Here is a 21,514-nt window from a genome sequence, read left to right on the forward strand (position 1 = left end):
TGCTAGATATATATACATATATATATATAATATAATATATAATGTTAAAGTGTATTTACACCCATTCAGACGTAAAAGAAAGAAAATGGGATACACTCACTAATTAATACTCCAAAGTTGTACCCCCAAAAAAAAAAAGGTTTTAATTAAAAAAATAAAAAAGGGGGTAGAAGCCTCACTGCCTAATAAGAGATTTATTGTATAAATAGGATTCATAATGTAAATAGGATTACTAGAATATTTATTATCTAATTACTAGAATAATTACTTTTGGATATTACATGTTGTTTTTGTTTTTTTATTATTAGATTTTGAGTTTATAGCTTTAGTTCTGAATTTTTTTTTTTTTTGAATGCACACTTTGATCTGAGGGCCCAACTCTTAGAGTTCGCCTCAGGTATGAAAATCTCAGGTCCGGGCCTGTTTATATATATACTTAAAAAGAAAAATACACCTTCTAACATTTTCCATATTCTAGTATATGAATCAGCTAGCTCCTTCAACCTAAGAGCTAGCCAATCGATCACTGAGCTAAAAGAGATGCATTTTGCTCAGCCAGGCCCCAAGCCTCACTCTCCCATTACTAAAGTCTAAAACCAACCAGCCAACAAGCAATTCATAATTTCATATACAAATGAATCCGAGTTGTCGTTCCATGCAATTAGATTCTCATATAAATAGACGCTCTCCCCTCTCTGTCTCTCATTCTCTCATATGCTTCAACGACCACAACTGAATAAGTCTCACAAGAAATGCAGAAACCCATAGGAAGCCCCAAGATGAGAACCACCCATCTATGCATTCCAAGGCTGATGAAAACCAGCAAGTACTCCAACAAAACCTCTAAACCCCTAGTATCTCCGATGACCCTGCTCGAGCGGTTTCGCGAGGCGGTTTTGCGATTGATCATGTTATCTGCAGTGTCCAACAAGTCCACAGCGAACCAAAATCGATCCACAGATTATGTGCAGCAATGTACATACTGCCCTTATGACCGTCACCACAGCGAGGCGGTTGCCGACTGCATCGAGTTCATCAAGAAGAAGGCTTCTCCCGAGGACGAGGACCACAACCGGGGATCGTCAGCTAGTAGTGCTAGTAGTTCCAATATTGATGCCGCGGCGGATCTAGAGGTCATCATACCAGTGCTAGTTAATTATGTGACATATGTTAACGAGAGTCAGTAATTGTGAATCTGTGAGAGTATTATTTAGTTATAATATGTCATTTATATTCTACCCTAGCCTTTTTTCTCTTTAGGTTTTCTATAGAAGGGTTTGTTGAAATTGTTAGGAGTGAATTGTAAATTGATATGCATTTCCAGGGAATTTCATGATCATAGTTCGTCTTATTCTTTCCCTTTTTGAACATTCTTATTCACGTAACTACTAGCAAAAATAGCTATACACACTGATTAAAATCAGTGTGTATAAAACCTAATAGCTACTGAAATCTGTGTGGGAAGCCCAATGGCTACCACTCACAGATGCTACGTCTGTTCCATTTGGTGGGGTGGTCTTTGGTCTTCCCCCACTGATAGAAAAATCAGTGTGAGATTTTTGGTGGGACCCATTAACATTTCACATTACACAATTAAAATTATAATTATAATGTTAATATTAAAATCTGTGTGAATGATGAACAAAAAATCTGTGTGAATTTGATGAACCAAGAAACCGTGTGAAAGAATGAAAATGAATTCAACCTGGCAATAATATATCATCCTCCTACTGCAGTAAAAAATAAATTTCAACCACATTAAAAATTGCATTCTCTTGTGGCACAATAATAAAATCCTTTACACACATCCATTGATCCAAACTAACAGAGCTACGGAAAATATATACAAAGGAAAGAAAATTCTTCATTCCAAAATATAATTGTTCATACAAACTACAATTCATATTGTTCTAGCTAGAGTTAACTTAGAAAGCATGAAGAGTTCTTGAAATTCAAAACAAGCTAGGTAATTGTTGAGTCATAATTAGTGTAATAATTTCTTGAGTCAAATCTATCTTTTAGTCATAATTTCCAGATTCATCGTCCTGCCCACCACCTCCACCACCGTTTCCATAGCTACCACCACCACGGCTGTATCACCGCCTCTACCCTCACGAAGGCCACCACCGCCACCACCTCCGCCTTCACGATGGCCACCGTAACCACCGCCTCCCCGGCTGCTACCTTTTATGTTGTTGAAGGTGACGAATCCGGTCTCAAGGTCATTGATGATCTGAAGAACAAACAAACCAAAATTGAATCAGATCTGAGCAAAAACAGAAATCAGAATCACAAAAAGAGATCAAACAAAAAGAAATAATAAAGGAACCGATCGATCTTCAATCTAGAAAGATGCAGATGAACTACCCGATTCTGAGATAGTAAAACATAAGAATCACAGTGATATATAGTAACAGAGGGAATAGTATCATAGATCAAGTAACATAGAAACACATATCACAGAGATGAGAGAACAGATCCGATCCATCCGATCTCTGTGACTAACAGACCTTCGATTCGATGATCTCCTTTCGAGCTCATCGTTGTCGGTGGCGCAGGCGATCCCTCCGACGAAGCAACGAAACTCGATGTCAGCAGAGGCCATAGAGAGGAAAACGAAAACCCTATAGAAAAGATGAGTCTCAAACTTAAGAGGAAGAAGTGAGAAATTGAGATAGCAGAGGAAGTGGCTGTTGCAACCTCTACTTATTAAACTAATACAAAGATATAGATATTATGACAGCCGCAACACATTTTACAACAATTCTATTATAAATTAATACATCATTTAGCCACAGCCATCGCATATCTGTGTGTGCGATGTGTTTCTAATCGCCTTAATTCGCTATACACACTGACATCTATGTGAGATGAATTTTTTTTTTTTAGTCAGAACTACCTCTTAAACAAATATTGCCACAAATGTTTGTGGGAAAAGTAGAACTTGCTACAAAAAAAATGAGTGAAACTTCATACTGATATCAGTGTGAAAAATCAATTATTACAGATGACCGTGTGAATGAAAATTATTTTAAAAAATCATTTTTTAATAGTGATGAATATCTGTGTGTAAAATAATTTTCAAAGATATCAGTATAGGTTAAATATTTGCTACATACAGACATCTGTGAGAAAGTTAAGCCACACTGATTTCAGTGAGTAATAGTATGAGCATATGCTTAGGCGGGACCCATTCTTCGTTTCACACGGATATCAGTATAGGTTAAATATTTGCTACATACAGACATCTGTAAGAAAGTTTAGCCACATTGATTTCAGTGAGTGATAGAGTGAGCATGTGTTTATCTGGGACCCACTTTTCAGTTCACACGAATATCAGTGTATGTTAAATATTTGGTACATACAGATATCTATAAAAAAAAAGTCTAGATACACTGATTTCAGTGAGTGATAGAGTGAGTATGTGTTTATATGGGACCCAGTTTTCAGTTCACACAGATAACAGTATATGTTAAATATTTGGTACATACAGATATCTGTGAGAAAGTCTATCCACACTGATTTCAGTGAGTGATAGTGTGAGCTTGTGCTTATGTGGGACTCAGTCTTCAGTTCACACGGATATTTGTATCTACAAGCTCAAACCCACTGATTTTTTATCAGTGTGAAAGTCAATATGTATAAAATCTGTGTGTATTGCTCATTTTGCTAGTAGTATATACATTTTCTGTTTAGTTATGAATGGATATGATAATCTGATAAGTTACATAAAGTTGAGGTTTCATATATTGTTGAGAGAAATTTAATTCAAGCACATATTTCCGAAAGTATAGATGATCGACGCAAGAGTTAATCATAACAGATTGACATAAAAATTTTGATGTTGTGGCGTTTACCGTTGGTACCTGCTTACCATTATAGTTAACAAGATGCTGTCTCGAGCAAAAAAAAAAAAAACACAGAAAAAAGAGAGAGTGAGATACACAATTCCTACCATACATTGGTAGGAGAAAATCTTCATATGGTATCTGAACTATCACGAAATACACTTTTTGATACCTATAAATTTTCAGGGAGTCTGGTCGTAATTGTATTATCCATCTGTTAGACCATTTCCAATGGAGTGGTCATTTGCCACATGAAATTCACAACGATAACAAATGAAAGAGGAATTCACTCCAGCAGATATGTCAAATCCACATAGGATATGACATTCCAAATCTTACTGTCACAATTGACAGATCCAAACTCTTCTGTCTTCTCTTTTTTTTTATTCTTTCTCTCTCCTTCTCCCTCGTTCTTTCTCTTCTCTCTCTTTGTTTGTAGTTTTGTACCCAGAACCAGACCGAAAAAAAAAAACTTCCAATGTGATCTGCAAGGCTAAGTTCAGCCTTCAAATGCAATAAGCTCTTTGTTCTTAGAAAACCCATGCCAAATCAAATTTCCCCAATCTCAATAAACTTCTTAACTTGTACAATACATTCAAGTTTCAAAACCCAGTTCTTTAACCCAATTGCTTAAACCAAAGCAAATACAATTGGATCCAATACAATCACCAATTAGAACAACTATCTTAGAACACCCAGATTCATCATTCACATCCTAGCAGGAAAAAAGCAATCAATCTCAATGAGTATAAGAATAGTTCATCCTAGCATAACTTTGTTCATGGTTGTGCATATATGGATCAAAAGGGCAAGATAGAGATTTAGACAGAAGAGCAAAAAAAGGAGGAGACAAAGAAGAGAACCAGAAGGAGAAGAAGATAGAGGAAGATAACGAAATGATGAAAGAGAAGGGAAGAAAGTAGAAACAGAATGGGATATGCCGATCTGGGGATGAGGATAGAGAAAGAGAACAAGAAGAGAAGAAAGAGAAACAATTCTCTTGATTTTTCTTATATAAAATACTATGAAAAATAATAAAATAATGGGCTAAGTACTGATTACTACCCTGTAGTTTGAGTCCAAAATCAATTCAGTTTTTGAACTTATAATTTCATCAAAAACACCCCTGCACTTTCAATTTTGATCTAATAGGTCCAATCAGTTAATTTTCTGTTAATTGAGTCCGTTAACTTGCTGACGTGGATCATATGGGGCTTATATTTTATGATGTGGTGTTGAGGTAGTATGCATAGTTAGTTTAGGAGTGAGTTCCACTATTAGAAATCTATTAAATAAAAAGTTTTTAAACAAATAACCCAATTATAATTGGACCCACAACAAAAGATTAACGAATTGGACATATTAGATTAAAATTGAAAGAACAAGGGTGTTTTTGATGAACTTAGAAGTTCAGGGACTGAATTGATTTTGGACCTAAACCACAGGGTAGTAACCAATAGTTAGCCCTAAAATAATATCTAAATTTAACATATCTATTAGAGTAAAAAATTGTCAAAATGACATTTAACACGTCAGCCTTCAAATTTGAATTTGACACAAGTATTTTGACATTATCATTGGAGATGCTCTCATCTCCAACAGATATGTTAACAATTTTGGGTCAAATTTGAATTTGATAGATGATGTAGCATTTGACAATTTTACTATATTTACACCTTAAAATAAATGTATTTTTTATTAACTTCATGAATATTTTATTAATCACAAAATGCACCATCTCCGTCTCCTTTTATTTCTCTTCTTCTCATCCTCCTTTTTCTGCTCCCAATCTCTATCTTTCTCATCCTTCATGATCTCTATCCAATGCCCATGACTCATTCTTCTGCTCAAATCCAGCTGCATAAGCTCAATACAATCATATAAACATCTAAATCTATGAAATCTGGCCCTTGAATTATAAGATAGAGCAACAACCCCTTTCATCTCGTTCATCAGATCGATCACAGGGAGACTATTACAGAAAACCCAGAAGCCAAAAATGAAGAATTATAGGGAGAGGAATTGACGTGAGACATTTCTTGCTTTCTTGTTTTATCTGTGAAACTCGGGCCAAGACTATAATATTTGCTTCGTTCTGGGTACTGGATATGATGAAAAATAGGGATGAGAAAGAATCAGAGAGGAGTGAAAAACAATTTTAAAAGATATGGGATTTTGATGTTGTAGAGGTTGTTCCTATCTCTCTTTACCTGTTTTGATTAATCTGGGATTTTGATGTTTTATGAGATGTGGGAACTAGGAAGAGAGAGACCAGAAGGAAAGAGGGAAAAGAAGAGAGTGTTTTGCTTTGGTCGATCTGGGTAGGAAGAACATAAGAGAGAGACGCGAAAGAAAGAGAGAGAAGGATAGAGAAACAATAAAAAAAGAAAAGACAGATGACCACAGGACTGTCAAATTTGACAGTTTGGTTTCAATTGGCAATGACATACAACCGTATTTTCATAGGTCATTTATAGTTGTTGGGCTGCCATGTGGATTTTGACATATCCGCTGGAGATGGTTTTTAGTGCTTCTGTTTATTATTTCCGTTAAAATAAAGTAAGAAATTGGGTGCAAATTACCCACGGGCTAAACTTAATGGATCAATTCAAAAGCATGTGGGGCAAACTAAAGACCGTCCTTCGGCCCATAAAACAGCCCACCCGACCCCGAAATCGGGTTAAACCGCTAAGTCGGGGTTTTAACTTTTAAGGCAAAAGGAACCCGATCCGGAGGTCCGAGACGGCGAGACTGTTCGCGGGAGACGAAGGGCTGCTCTGAAATTTCCAGTTCCCCGAAATGAGATAGAGCAATAAGCAATGTCAATGTCAAGCATTCCCCAAATGGCAGGTAACCGAAATTTCAAAGCTTTCGTCTTCGATTTTGATATCAATTAGTAGAGAAATAGGGATTTGATTTTTCAATTTTGGGCGAGAAAAGGTGGACCGGAAAGAGAAGATAAGGTCTCTTTGGAGCTGACGGAGGAGATTCTCCAGAGCATGGAAGTTGGGCTGGCTTTCAGAGACTACGTAATGGCTCTGTCTCTCTCTGTTTCTGCTTGCTTTTAGCTCAATTGAATCAAAACCCTAATCTTGTTGATTGTGTATTTACAGAATGGTAGAATCAGTTCGTTGGATTTTCACAAGGCTTCGAGTTATGTAGTGACTGCTAGTGATGATGAGTCGATTCGTTTGTATGATGTGTCCACTGCAACGTAAGGCATAAGCCCTTTCCTTGTTGATTTGAAAGATGTGGACTTGTTTAGGGTTTACTCTTTTTGTTTGTTTTTGACAGGTGCTTGAAGACCATTAACAGCAAAAAATATGGGGTTGATTTGGTCCGCTTTACTTCCCATCCCACCACGGTTATATACTCGTCGAAAAATGGCTGGGATGGTATGCTTGCATTTCTGTTAGCTGTGTGGTTTATTCGAAATTTAGATGCACTTATTTACATGTTCAATTCATTCAGAATCGCTGAGGCTTCTCTCATTGAATGACAACAAGTACTTGCGCTATTTCAAAGGACATCATGACAGGTGTGGATTATGAACCTGATTCCTATGTGTTTTAATTAAGTGAGTGCTTGCGCTAAGCATGTTTTGTAATTGCAAAATGTGTTTTTGTGTTTGTGTTTTTAGGGTTGTCTCACTTAGCTTGTGCTCCCGCAAAGAGTGCTTCATTTCTGGTTCTCTTGATCGGACAGTTCTGCTTTGGGATCAACGAGCCGAGAAGTGCCAGGTAGATGCTTGGGATTTGGATATTGGTGAAACTGTGCAAGTTTCTTATATCATGTTGCTGCTTCGAAAGATTTCTAATTTGTATTCATATGATAGGGTCTTTTACGTGTACAAGGAAGGCCTGCCACTGCTTATGATGACCAAGGGCTTGTTTTTACAATTGCCTTTGGTGGATACATACGAATGTTTGATGCCCGCATGTATGAAAAGGTCAGTTGTTTGTATTTCAATACACATGTGGATTGAGAAAGTTGGGAGCTGTCTTGTGTCATATGTGTGACAAAATTAAGCATGGCTGATTTCGATATTTAAATCCTCTTAGGGTCCCTTTGATATCTTTTCTGTTGGGGGAGATATGTCTGATGCAAATGTTGTAAAGTTCAGTAATGATGGGAGACTTATGCTGTTAACAACGACAGATGGACATATTCATGTACTTGATTCATTCCGTGGCACGCTTGTAAGTAATTTTCTCTATAATTTTTTCTTCTTTTTGCTTTGGATTTATGGATACCCGTTGCACAATGTAGTCTTTCTAATATGGTTTTGCTGTCATTGTTGTTTAGTTATCCACGTACAATGTAAAGCCCGTTTCAAGCAATGCTACATTAGAGGCTTCTTTTAGCCCAGATGGGATGTTTGTTATGTCAGGTATACAGGTCTCCTGTTACATATTTCGTTTTGGGCACTAAGTATCTTGTTTGCTGTTATCACTTGTTTGCTATTGTGCTCAGTGGGCATAAAGTTCCCAAATATTTCTGTCCTGTGACGAAGTTCTGGAAACCTTGCTTGTGATTGCTGTTAATGAACTGCAATTTTGAATGCATAGTTTCTATAAGGCTGTGATATCATTTTCATCCATGTATCTTATGCTATAGACTTCATAGCAAACATCTATGACAAAGTAAGTTCGTATGATAACTGGACTTCTGCAGGTTCAGGTGATGGTAGTGTCTATGCTTGGAGTGTTCGGAGCGGGAAAGAGGTATGATAATGATAATTCTTCGTTTCCATTTATGAACATTGTATGTGCACTCTCTTAACAGTCGCAAAATACTGTTCGTAATATCTCCAGGTCACAAGTTGGCTTAGTACTGAAAGTGAACCTCCTGTTATTAAATGGGCTCCTGGAAGCCTCATGTTTGCAACTGGGTCTTCTGAACTATCATTTTGGATTCCGGATTTGTCTAAACTGGCAGCTTATGTTGGTGGAAGGAAGTAGAAGTTTTTGCCAGCTCTCCTTTGATTTCTGGCAAAAAGCAGTTCAAAGATGCCATTTTAACTGTCCATAATCTTGAAATTGTTGTCATGTACCTTACCTCTAGGACCCAATCGAACAGAGAAAAGACAATCCTGTACTCTCTATGACTCGTTAGAATTAAAAAAATCTATTTAAAGGGTTTATAGATGCTCTGCCAGTATAGTCAAGATTGTATTTTCCACCCTTTGTAAAGTCGGTGTCAGGCATCATCATGTAAAGTTTTACAGAATTATAACCTTCCAATTTTTCTGATTGTATGAATATTCCATGATTATAAATTGTTTTCTGGAGATAAAATGTCAGGTCAGAAATACAGAGTGGTGACCACTGACCACTGTGTCATACTCGAGACAGAATGGGTGTTTCCTTCTGTTCAAGTACCAATTGAAACCATGCCCTCCAAAAATTCAAGAAAATCTTTACCAAAAGAAAGAAACTTCAAGAAAATTGTTACCCGACTGTCGTTGATGCTATGGAATTGTGGCTGATTAACAATGCTTCGGTGGATTTAGTACTCGAGGTTCTTTCTTTAATGGTTTAGATTATATCATAAATCTCTTTTGAATTACCGAATGAATATTTGTTGGCAAAATATTTTTTTAAAAAAATAATAATAATAAAAAAACACATATTTGCCTTTAAAAACTATCCGCTAAAGTTTTTTTAGTTCTATCTACAAACATTTCGTTGGAAAAGTACATTAAAAAATAAAAAATAAATAAACTCCAGATTCGCTTAAAATTAAAACAAAATTGTTGAAGTTTTATCTGCTTCATTCCCATATATGGGGATTACAATTGATCAATGCTGAATTTGACATTTACTAATTAACGGTCACGTGTAACAAAAGAATTCGTAAAATTTCTCTTCCCACAAAATTAAGATCTAAGGAAAATGATAATATATATTGCATTATTGCTACATCACATGAATTTAGAATGCGGATTAAGACAGAAATTAACCTAACCAAAGGATTGTTTTCTTTGGTAAGAGGTAATTTATACAGGTAAAAGCTTTGTGGTCGAAATGGTAATGAAACCATGTCGAAGTGTGGCTTTGAAACACTTTACATGAAATAGGATCACAATCATGGTGTATGTGAAATGTGATGGCTCATTTTACTGGTAAGGGACATTACGTACTCCACGTCTCAGAAAGCTTCAAAGATCTGCTTCGATCCCCAACTAAATTAAATCTCCATTATATTTATCCAACCCAGAGCAAGAAGCAATTGTCTGATAGTTACCTCTCATGGAGACCATACCCTCTGTCGTTTTCCCTTCTTAAATGACCTTGTACACTCTAAACGATACTAGGGTAACTCCCAAGCTGTGGAGTTTCGACTTCTGTCAAACCAGAGAAAGGAAATGCATCCACACAAAATCAGAAAATCTTGACGATGGGGACCTCATTTATGGAGGGGTTGAGATCACAAGGTGCTCTACCAAACGCAAAGATAAATGAACAAATATTCAACATTTATATACACATAATTAGTGATTTATATATGCATGATTTCAGTTGGTGAATGTCTTTGTGTGTGTGTGTGTGACATGACTCGTATCACATTTATTTAGACCCACATTTCACCTGTACCATCCATAAATATTATCCATGCACATGTTGAAATGGGTCAAAACAAGTATGCGTATGCATCGGATGGATCTCGCAAGCCTACAATTGTATCACCGGTTCATTTTCAATCCTTTGAGACTCAAGTTAGTTATTGGAGACATTAGGAAACTTATAATATGTTTCGAATATATCAAGTTTAAGTACATCTTTAAGGAAATTAACTTTGCTACTAATTACTTGACAAAATAGATCGTAATATTAGTACAAGCTGTGTTTCGAACCATTATCGATCTTCCCATTTCACAGCTATTAATTCAATTCTTTGTAGTTCTTTTCTTATTAAAAACAAAAAACAAAACATGGATGCATAGATGTAGGTGGTGTACTCTGTATATATGGCTTCTCTAAAGTTGGTCTTTCTTATGTTATTGCAAATACTTATTGGTGTATATGGGTTGGCTATACATACAAGCTATGGTCATATGCCCTAGTAACAAAGGGTGTGGAATTTCTTCACATCCAGAGAGCCTCTTTCCTTGACCTTTTTTCTTTGGTGTGTTACTCTTTCTACCATTTGCACGTGTAACTGCTATTAGGGTTTCTATTCTCTAATTAACTTGAGAGTTTGCATAATAAGAAGATTATATGAAGGCAAATTGTTCGATTACAATCATTAATTAGAATTTACATACTTTTAAATGAAATAATATGTTGGCAGACCAATATACGTATAACGAACTAATTAATCCGCTACAATGTATAGGATTATACTTATATGAGATAATTTTAAATTAGGTCGTGCCATAAATTGTTTTGATAAAACGTCAATCACCATGTTGTTCAATGAAAATTCCTTCTCAAAATCAAATGAGCAATTTAACTGACCAAACACATAAAAGAATATATAAATGAAACACAACTAGCTATTTCATATAAGATCGATCCTACTTACAAACAAAGAATTGATTTGGGGTATTCACATTTTCACACTACTCTTACTCTTGTATATATACAGTCTAGCTAGCTAGTTTGCTTGATGGGACAGTGAAACAATTTTCCTCCATATACCCAAAAGAACAAGAAAAAGAATATTTTTGGTATTTTCAAAATTCAAAGTGGGTTCAAACTTCAAAACTTATACTCCAAGTCCAACTTTATCAAAAAACGGCTGCATATATATTCACACATTCTCATCATTTTTGCCCTAGCTAGCAGTAGCTCCATATATCTTCTTTTCCTTATACCTATTTGTTCATATCATTCGCAAATCTTTTCACAAGCTTGCAGATAATTGAACCCTACTCATTATAACATACACAGCCAGTTCTACTACTACCGACTTGATCTACGTACTTCTTCACAAGTAATCTAACCAAGCTAGGGCCCCACCTAAATCTCTGCCGAGAGATTACGTCACGACGCACAGAGCAAGCCGGTGAAAATTACCAATTACCATCTACCCAGATCTTCAACCTAGAGCCTGAAAATGACCGAGCCAGTAAGTAATTAATACCACCATTCAATTCAAAGATGGCGACGGCAAACCATACATGACAGTAAAATTCAGTAATCTAACGAAATCTTCGCCGTGATCCTGTTCTTGTTGGTGATGACGATTGAAGAAGACTGACGTAGACCTAGCCTAGTTAATTAGAGGGTTGCGTTTCAGAGTTAATTAACTAATGAATCATGGGATTATTATTGCATGCATCTTAATTAGCAAAGTAATGATGGCATATAATCTTGGAAAAGAGCAAGTACTCTGAAAGAAAGATATATTTATAAATAAGCATAAATGACAAGTTCTTTGCATGACACGCGTGAGACTTCGATTGGAACTTGAACATTGACATGGGGATTAATATTAGAACTGAGAATAATTAGCTATCTAGCTTAGCTTGGCTAGGGTGGAGATGAAGGCGGAATCTTCAGATTCAGTAGTAATTGGTGGTGTTGTAGCCGTAGGAGTTGAGGCTGAGCTCAAGGGAAGTGCGAGAGCCACCGTTGTAGCCGCCCCAGCCACCGGAGTAGTAGCCGTAGCCGCCACCTCCTTCGGAAGTAGTCTTCATGTTGCCAAAGATGTCCTCACCGTGCATGGGGAATAGTGGAAGGGTTTCAATCTCCTGGTGATCTTCTCCTCGTTGTTCCATGAAAGTTTGTTCTTCATTCATGTCAAAGAAAGTAGTACTAGTACTAGTAGTGTAGGATGAGGAGGAATATGGGTCAACGTTGCAGCCGACCCATGACCCAAAATTGTGACTAATAGATCCACCAACACCAGTAGAACTAGTTCCCCCTCCAGCTGAGATTGAACAATCCTGGTTCACAAAAAAAAAAAAAAAAAAAAAAAAAACACACACACACTGTAAGTAATGCACTTTTAATTTTGCTCCAACAACATTTTCCTACAATTTGCTCAAAAGGGCTAAAGCGACTGTTCCTCTATATAGAAAATTCATGGTGAGATGTGTGAGAGTGGAATTGTTAGGTTCAAATTTGCTTCACCCTTTTAGTACTAGTGGATCGAAATTAAACTATGATCACATGGGTTTCTAGTACAATTTGTATTGTTCTTGCCATTTATTAACTTGTTGTAGCAAATCAAGACATATATAAAAGAAACCCTTTTACTGATTCATCTTTAAGTGCTTACCCTAAAACTCTTCTCCATGTTCATAGATCCATAACCACCATAGTTCCCCATCTGCCCGTTAAAAGCAATCACACCAGCTGAAGAAGCAGAAGCAGATGCAGAAGAAACTCCTAAAAATTAAAAGCACCCAACTTAAGTAAAAAATTAAAAATCAAGGGATCAAAAAAGATTAAAGTAGGTAAATTTGGTAGATTACCTTGACAAATGTTAGAGTACTTGTTGTTCATGTTAATATATTGATCCTCAGGTTTCCAATTGGTACCATTACCATTACCAACAAGCCCTGATCTTTGCATGGGCACATGAACATCTGAAGTGAACCTCTTCTTCTGCCTCTCCCGGGCCTTGTGGTTCTGGAACCAGTAAAAAACATTCTTGCCCTCGATCTTTCCGTACCGTTTCAGCTGGAGACAGATCCTCTGAATCTGCTCTGCAGTTGGGGACCTAACTCCCTTGTTGTAGTAAAGCTCTTTGAGGATTCTTATCTGATCTGTAGTGGGAGTCCACCTGGTACTGCTCTGCCTGCAAAGCATGTTAGCACTACTCCCTGCTGCTTTGTTGCTTCCTCCATCCTCGGTTGGTTGCTGGGTTTGTGGTTCCATTGGTGATGGGTTGAGAGAATGCGAGAATTGAAGAGTGGTGATGATGAGTAATTAAGAAAGGTTGCTGTTAGAAATATTGGAGTTGATGAAATGGTTTTGGGATTGGGGATTTGGGTTTATAATGTGGAGGGAGGTATAGGCATGTGAGAGTTGTGAAATGAAGAGAGGAAATGAGATCAGAGAAATATCTGAGAGAGAAGGACTGAAGTTGACAGAGAGGTATGTGATCTGCCTTGGATGCAAAAGCCCCTGACACTATACTGTCAAAGGAGAATCGCCTGTATTTTCTCAGATGCGAGAAGTGTGGTTCTGGACGATCAGTTGCTCAGATCAAACAAGGTTTTGTTGCTCGTGTTGGGCGTAGGAATGCCGGGGCATGATTCTGTTTTGCATTTGGCTTCTGGTTATGCCTGCTGTGCTGTGTATTGGGAGAAACATGGTTTACTACTAGTTATATGAATTTTGGATTGCCTGTTTATTACTCTACCTAGAACAACGGACAGTTGTGATATGTAGACACTGAGGAGATAACTCTGGCTATTTTGCTGTCAAAAAAAAAAAGTTGACAGAGAGGTGTTCGTAAAAAGGCAAGGGACAAAAGAAAGAGGAAGGAAGGGTATGATTGGAATTACTTGGATGAAAAGGCATATGATCAATGCACCTTCACTTTTGAAATATAATATTAATATATGATTGTATGTGGTGTGGGCAGGGCATGATATGAAGTGATGTATTGGATTGGAAAGAAAATGAATGAAGGGGAGGGCCTTCTGCTCTGAATGAATGAATGAATGGGAATAAAAAATTATGATGGGGGTGTGTGATTTTAGAGAGGGGGGTTCTTCTTTCAATAGGAATATAGGATCATAGGGTCCTTCATTTAACATTTCAAATGAGGCCCCAAGAGCTAGCTAGCTAGCCAGACCCACAGAGATATTCTTGTACTTTACCCTAGGGTTGTTTGTCATGGGCAAAACTGTAAATTGCAGTTGATGAAGTAAGTACTACTACCCTAGCAGCTTAGATAGCTAGCTTTGCAGATGTAGGTTCCACTCTGTACTCGAGTCTCTTTCCCATTAGGGTTTCTATATTTCGGTTCTGTGTAGCCTAGATGCCTAGATCGATCTTAAGCTGATCATCAAATCTTCACTGTAAAATTTTAGACTCTACAATTGGTGGAAATTGAATAGTGCTAACTTCTATACATGCAGTAAAATTAATAATCTGCTGAGCTATGTAGCTGTAAATTAGGTTAGTGATCGAGACCTCTGGCAATTGAATTAAAGCAAGCAGTTCTAGATTATTATTTACAGATTACAGGTAGCTAGCAGTTAAATATATATCTTGATAAAATAAAATGCATGTTTTCAGTCTGTAATTATATGCATTTTGAACCGGTGATCTCCCTTTTTTGCCCACACATATATATATATATATATATATATATATATTCAATAGATCGATCCATGTAAGCCTCACCATGAAAGTTTTTGACCTATATCTGAACAACAAGGATTATGAATCAAATCTCGTTAATTAGATTATGATCAAAGGTATGATAGATTCTTTTAGTAATCAAATGATTACTCGAATCCAAGACACTAGCTCGCAGTTACATTAATTTTGATCTAATTGTAGACTAGTACCATACATTCGTGATCAATATGATTACTCAAACAGAAAAAAACTCACAAGGGTTCATAGGTTTGAAAGTGTATATTGACCATGAAATGATACGTACGTGTGAGGAGTTCTGTACGTTTTAGAAATAACCAATTAGCTCATTAGTGAAAGAATTCGAATCTAATCTGGATCACTTGCTTTGATAATTACGTTATCATATGATGTGGTTGGTAGCGGCTAGTTTCTTGTAGGAAGCCCAACTAATTAGCTGATCTGTGGAGGTTTTGCACAGTAACAGTGCCACAATTGAAATTTGAGAACGAAAGTTGTTTTTGCTTTATTTGTTATGTATTTGATGGTCATAGGCATACGAACTGTACATAATATGGTATTATGTATATATAGGATTTTTGTTCCCCACAGGTATAAGTCTATAACAGACAATAAGAGGCTGCAAGTTCTGAGTCTCTGAGAGGCATGAGACTAGATGGAACAAGTTCGGGTGCCACTATAAAAGACAGGTCACTATTATGGGAGGCATCACATATGTCCATATTCAAGAAATTAGGCGAAAGAAGTTTTGAAAATTATTGGGTTTGAGAAACTAAAACCGTATGTCCTTTATCAATTTCATCTATTTATTAGATCATAGTAAGAGATTAAACGGTTTTGATCAATTTCATTAGTTATTTGCGGAAATAATGTTGTGATAACCTAATTAAAATCACAAACGGCTCAAATACTTCACCACTAACCTAAACTGTATAAATGCATAAATGCATTTTAAGAAGGGGCGCAAACTCTATTTAGGAAGTAGAAAGAAGGAAGTAGGATAGTAAATGATAGATATATGAAGGCGACATAGAATCATAGATAGGGCAAAATTTAAGGGGTAAAGTGCAAAGGAAAGAATCCTTGGCCAGAAAATATATACACTACTATCATGAATGATATGATGTCTGCAGTCCTTTGAGCTACGGAGCACGCGCCCCAAAATAAATGCCAAAGCCAATATAAAACAAATGTGTTGTCATGCTTTCCCCAGCTTTTATATGCTTGTCATGTAATTGCAGTGTATCGGATCATCATCGATCAAAAGCTTCATCATTCTTTGCCACTCCCAATTCTCATATTTGTACAATCCTAACCATCCCAATTCGTAGTCTTTCCAGACACGCAAGATATGTGTGTATATGTATCTGTATATATAGCACCATAGCTATATATGGTCACTGGTCCTTAAAACAACAAACCCTTTCTGGTTTCTAGTCATTATTATTTAGTTTGCAACAGCAACAGAAGAGTGACACTATTTTAATTTGTGTGTGTGTGTGTGTTTTTTTGTTTTTCTGTTGGAGAAACTAGTATAATCTGTTGCATATGGGTTTCTGCATGCTCATGCAATTGTATAAATAGGATTCAATAATTTGCAAACCAACAAGGAGAAACCTCACATCTTCCTCTTTTATACTAAAGTTTTGGGCAAATGGAAAGCATATATATGTATATTATATATACATACAATCTCTCCTTGAATTCAACCAGAACTTGCAGCAGTCTCATTCATCCTTGGCTACGCTTTCTTTCTTGATAATCCTGACTGTTGTACATCTCCCTCTGTCTTTCTCTCAATTCAACTTTTCCAGATTGCATAATTTGTTTGATGTTGACACTATCATCATGAAGATTGCCTTTCCTTATCATGCATTTACATGGAGGGCTTGGGACTCTGAGCCTCTCTGTCTCTCTGAGTCTCACTCTCTCTCTCTCACACAGGCAAAGCCAATTAGGTAGCCAATTAGCCAAGGCCTATAGAACAAGGTGCATGTGGGTTTTTGTTCCTTTGCTCCACAATAGTCTCAGTCTTGCTTCTTTGATCAACTTTAAGACTTTGATTTGGCAGTGAAGCCTTATATCTGTCCCCCCTTCTTATCCAAAATCTGGGTTTGCTTACCTCATAATCGAGTCCCTAGCCGCTGTGGTACAACCCTTTTCTTTCGGGTAATCATATTTTGGCTCTTATTTTCCTCCCCATATCTCACAAGATCACAGACATCACAATATCATATTCCGTCTCTCTCGCCCTCTCTCTCTCTAGACTCTACTACTACTACTACTACTAGTCTCACTTTCTTTCTTATTAAGTCTTGGACTGAGACTTGCAACTACATAGAGCTTTACCCTAGCCACAAGTTTTGCCTATTTTACAACTACATGCATGTGCATTTCCTCTTAGAATTGTTAAAAAAATTTATGCATTTTCATGTAAATTTTATATATATATATGTTTGTACAGAACTAGCTAGCTAGGGTTACATATGTAGAGTGGACCCGTATATTGATGCAGCTCACTCACTGGGCCGGGTTTCAGGTTTGACATGGTAAACAAGAGTTTTTGGTTGGACCATTTACCATTTTTACTCACTGTCATGTTCAAACTTCAAAGTTCAAACTACTCTCTCTTCCTTTGTTTACACTTTGTTTGGTGGGTGAAATAATGAGTTCTACATATGTAATTTATGGAATATAGGGATTTAAAATCGATCGGTAATGACAGATGCGAAGGGCAGTAAAAGAAAAAAGAAAAATCGATTGAGAATTAAAATCAATATTTTCTATTCTTGATTGAAGAAAAAATTGTTGTTTAAATTTAAGTATGAGTGTATTGAAAAGAAAAAAAAATTCAAATCTTTTGTTTGAAAAGAAAGTCAAAATAATTTAAAGTTATTGGATTTTGAAATGATAAGATGGTCTTTTTCTCAAGTATTACATGTCATGATTTGGCAAAAAGGTGATGTGTGTAGGAGACATGACATGACACCTAAAAGTGAGGTCACAGATCTTAGGCCTCATTGAAGCCAATGATCATTTTTTAGATGAGAATACACAATAACAAAAAGAGAGATAAATGTCATTAAATTAAATGACACAACCATACAAAATATATGAGAATTTTGATTCTCACTATTTACTCGTCACTAATGGCAAGGTTATTTAATTGGAATGAAAAAAATCATGAATTGGAGACAACTGAAATGGAAGAAGTCATGAATTGGAGACAATTAGAATGGAAGAAGGAAATAATCAGTATGAGAGTCATTCCTAAACCTATTACCCCCTTGGTTATCAAACTAATGGCATGCATGTTTACTTAATTGGAATAGAAAATATCATGAATAGGAGACAACTAGAATGAGATAAGGAAATAATCAATATGAGAATCATTCCTAAACTCATACACTCCCCCTTTGGTTATCAAACGATTCTTGATAATGAGGTGAGACCCACCCACATTTCAATACTTATATATGTTAATAAATGCAGGAATCTCATACATTGGAATCATTTTTATACCTACATATGTTAATATTGGTAAACACATGAAATCTCATACACCGGAGTCATTCCCTTCATTTCTATTCTCATTCCAGGTAAATAAACGTGTCATAAGAGTTATTCAGGAATTGATTCCTAATAATAAGGTGTGACCCACATCCATTCCAATATCTAGATATGTTAATTTATGTCTCATACATTGAAATCAGATATAGGTAACCCAAGAAATCTCATACACTGCAATCATTCCCTTTATTTCCATTCTCATTCCAGGTGATTAAGTAAACATGCCATCCTTGCTACATATTTGAACCAATTCCGTTGTAGATGAAAGACTAGTCGGTAATGCATGAAAATGAATTAAGCTCCTTGCTACATTTTTGTGTTTCTTTGAAATCTGAATTCAGGGTTTGAGGGAATCTATGAAAATGAATTAAGGTGCTTGATTTAATTATAGCTAGCTAAGTACTTGTATACAGTGGCATATCTAGGATTCAAAACTAGGGTGGGCTTGATTTTTTTTTTTTGGACTAATGTGATAGGAAAATTTAGCACAATGCCAGTACTTAACTGAAATATATTAGATATATACTTTCTTGAGATGCAAAAGTATAAACCCATTTAAAACTACTATTTAATCGATTAAAAAAAAAAATTTGGAATCATTTTTTATTAAATAAAATAACCATGAGATTGAGGAAAGAACTTAATTAAAACTAATGCAAAAAGAAAAAAAATTACCTAACATCTACAAAAGAAGGCTTAATGGCCGAAATACCCCATGACATTTCCTTCTATTGTCAATTTACACAGTAACTTATTAATTTTACTTAATAACACACTAACTTTTCCAAAGTTTGCCAATTTCCACATTTCCGTTAACTTCCGTCAAGTTCCACCGTTAAGTGTCATCATGTGCGAAACATATGAGGGTATTTTGGTCATTTTTCTTTTTATTTTTTATTTTTTATCTTTTTCTTTTCTGTTTTTCTTTTTGGGTATCAAAATCCCACTATCCTTTTTGATAAAAATAAAAAAATAAAAAATCCACTATACATGAATCTTTATTTTGTTATGGGAAAAAATGATTTATACATGAATGATTCAATTGGTTACTAGCACGTACAATACTATTGGTACCCTAAACCCTAGTACAATACTATCAGGACCACAACTTTAACCCAACATATTCTAACATGGACAAAGCCATAGATTAGACAACAATACCAGACCAATAAAACTCTCAAGCAGAAAATTCGACATCAGAGCCAAATAACAATACAGACCACTACATCCACACACACACACACACACACACACATATATATATACACTCATTATCAACGTATTCCCACAAAATTTCAAATATGAGATTGATTCATACTCATATAAAAGGTCAATTGAACACTTACTATAGTTGTAGGGCGTCCACAGTTCATTATTTTCATGATATCAAACATTAACAAGAATTAGATTAGATAAAAAAGAAATAAAAAGGAAACATGACCAAAATATCCTCACATGTTTCACACATGATGGTACTTAACGGTAGAACTTGACCAAAGTTAACGAAAATGTGGAAATCGGCAAACTTTGGAAAATGTAGTGTGTTATTAGGTCAAATTGATAGGTTAGTCAGTTAGTGTGTAAATTGGTAATAGAAAAAAATGTCAGTGGGTATTTTGGCCATTAAGCCACAAAAGAATACAAGTCCAAAGATAAAACATAAAATACGGGGGTGGAATTTGCACTTCCTAAATTGTAATCTACACTCTCACTGTCTAAATTTAATATATTTTATAATTCTTACAACTGCACTTCCTGTTTTGCCCCTTTTTTTCTCTTCTTTATTTTATGTTTTTTGCAAAGGAAGACACATTTCTCATACACCATTTTCTTCGGGACTGAGTCGAACAGAGCCGAACTGAGAGAATACATAAACTATCACCACCTTAACTAAAGTGGGATTTGGTTCAGGACTAGGAGTCAGCTCAGAGCTCATGGGATTTGGATTCCATTTGGAATTTACCTCATGTATTCATTTTTCAACTCTCCAATCTATTAACAAAAACTACAATCCAAGAATTGCAGCCATAAGTGAAGATATAAGTTAATTGTCTCACTTGGTTCCTCATAGGCATTTCGTCGAACACCTGCAGTGCAATTTTCACCTTCACTGATTGTGTTGATAAAAGAGGCGCTTTGATTTGCTTGCATCGAGAAGGGTCTTCCTTAAGCTTCTTCTTCCGAAGTCTCTTCCACTAGGCCTTCCATAAGCTTTTGAGTCTCACTTTCGGCATTACCATCCTCATCACTGCTAGTGGTTGAAGACCCACATTCTAGTTCAAAGTCTTGACGTAAAATATTATAGGGTACGTCCTCATCTTTGGACTATAAGCAATTGTTTACATAATTAGAAGTTACAGACAAGTTAGGATGGAGAGAACGAGAGAGATAGAGAACTGGTGGTGATGTAGGAGGGGGATAAATCGTGATGAGGACAGCCTCATTGAACTGAGTAACATATCTCGAAGAGAAGAGGCGTGTTTCATTTTGGATGGAATACAAGAGTAAAAAAGGAAGTGCCATACATACAATCATAAAATATATTAAATTTAGAAAGTAGGAGTGCAGATTTCAATTTGGTAAGTGCAAATTTCAATTTCAATTTGCAAAAATTACAATCATAAAATATATTAAATTTAGAAAGTGGAAGTGCAAATAGAAACCTAAATACGAAATAGATACAAATCCACACACAATGGAGGCTTTAAAGACCAAATAGATCTAAAGTCTCACATAGAGGAGGCCCAATGTCCAACTTCAAGCCCAGTATACATTAAGAGAAATAAAAAAAAAAAAACATTCAGAAGAAAT

General features: G+C 36.0%; 2 protein-coding genes and 1 long non-coding RNA gene across 3 annotated transcripts; 1 reads left to right on the top strand and 2 right to left on the bottom strand.

The window, feature by feature from the left end:
- Positions 1–1,842: 1,842 nt before the first annotated feature.
- On the bottom strand, positions 1,843–2,858 carry LOC112189291. Its single transcript, XR_002931821.2, has 2 exons — positions 2,511–2,858; positions 1,843–2,233 (listed from the first exon to the last, which is right to left on the bottom strand). It is a non-coding gene; the product is annotated as an uncharacterized LOC112189291 (long non-coding RNA).
- A 3,680-nt stretch (positions 2,859–6,538) lies between these two features.
- LOC112187992 (protein ANTHESIS POMOTING FACTOR 1) lies at positions 6,539–9,145 on the top strand. The gene is made up of 11 exons (XM_024326980.2): positions 6,539–6,698; positions 6,789–6,877; positions 6,962–7,062; positions 7,143–7,243; positions 7,320–7,386; positions 7,489–7,588; positions 7,684–7,797; positions 7,910–8,047; positions 8,154–8,238; positions 8,523–8,572; positions 8,663–9,145. Exons 1-11 carry the CDS (start codon positions 6,668–6,670, stop codon positions 8,807–8,809), a joined length of 1,023 nt encoding a protein of 340 aa, XP_024182748.1. The 5' UTR covers positions 6,539–6,667; the 3' UTR covers positions 8,810–9,145.
- Positions 9,146–12,249: 3,104 nt separating this feature from the next.
- LOC112183695 (protein WUSCHEL) lies at positions 12,250–14,228 on the bottom strand. Its single transcript, XM_040515547.1, has 3 exons — positions 13,273–14,228; positions 13,077–13,186; positions 12,250–12,741 (listed from the first exon to the last, which is right to left on the bottom strand). Exons 1-3 carry the CDS (start codon positions 13,676–13,678, stop codon positions 12,358–12,360), a joined length of 900 nt encoding a protein of 299 aa, XP_040371481.1. The 5' UTR covers positions 13,679–14,228; the 3' UTR covers positions 12,250–12,357.
- Between the last annotated feature and the right edge of the window lie 7,286 nt (positions 14,229–21,514).

The sequence above is a fragment of the Rosa chinensis genome, chromosome 2, assembly GCF_002994745.2.
Source record: "Rosa chinensis cultivar Old Blush chromosome 2, RchiOBHm-V2, whole genome shotgun sequence".
NCBI classification, from domain to species: Eukaryota; Viridiplantae; Streptophyta; class Magnoliopsida; order Rosales; family Rosaceae; genus Rosa; species Rosa chinensis.

What these genes read in the sequence shown, in the direction of transcription:
- LOC112187992 (XM_024326980.2), top strand. Translation starts at nt 6,668, where the DNA reads ATGTCAATGTCAAGCATTCCCCAAATGGCAG. An exon ending in AACGAGCCGAGAAGTGCCAG is followed by an intron (nt 7,589 to 7,683) that starts GTAGATGCTTGG and finishes TTCATATGATAG; the next exon opens with GGTCTTTTACGTGTACAAGG. An exon ending in ATTCATTCCGTGGCACGCTT is followed by an intron (nt 8,048 to 8,153) that starts GTAAGTAATTTT and finishes ATTGTTGTTTAG; the next exon opens with TTATCCACGTACAATGTAAA.
- LOC112183695 (XM_040515547.1), bottom strand. Translation starts at nt 13,678, where the DNA reads ATGGAACCACAAACCCAGCAACCAACCGAGGATGGAGGAAGCAACAAA. An exon ending in GTACTCTAACATTTGTCAAG is followed by an intron (nt 13,187 to 13,272) that starts GTAATCTACCAA and finishes TTTAATTTTTAG; the next exon opens with GAGTTTCTTCTGCATCTGCT. An exon ending in ACATGGAGAAGAGTTTTAGG is followed by an intron (nt 12,742 to 13,076) that starts GTAAGCACTTAA and finishes TTTGTGAACCAG; the next exon opens with GATTGTTCAATCTCAGCTGG.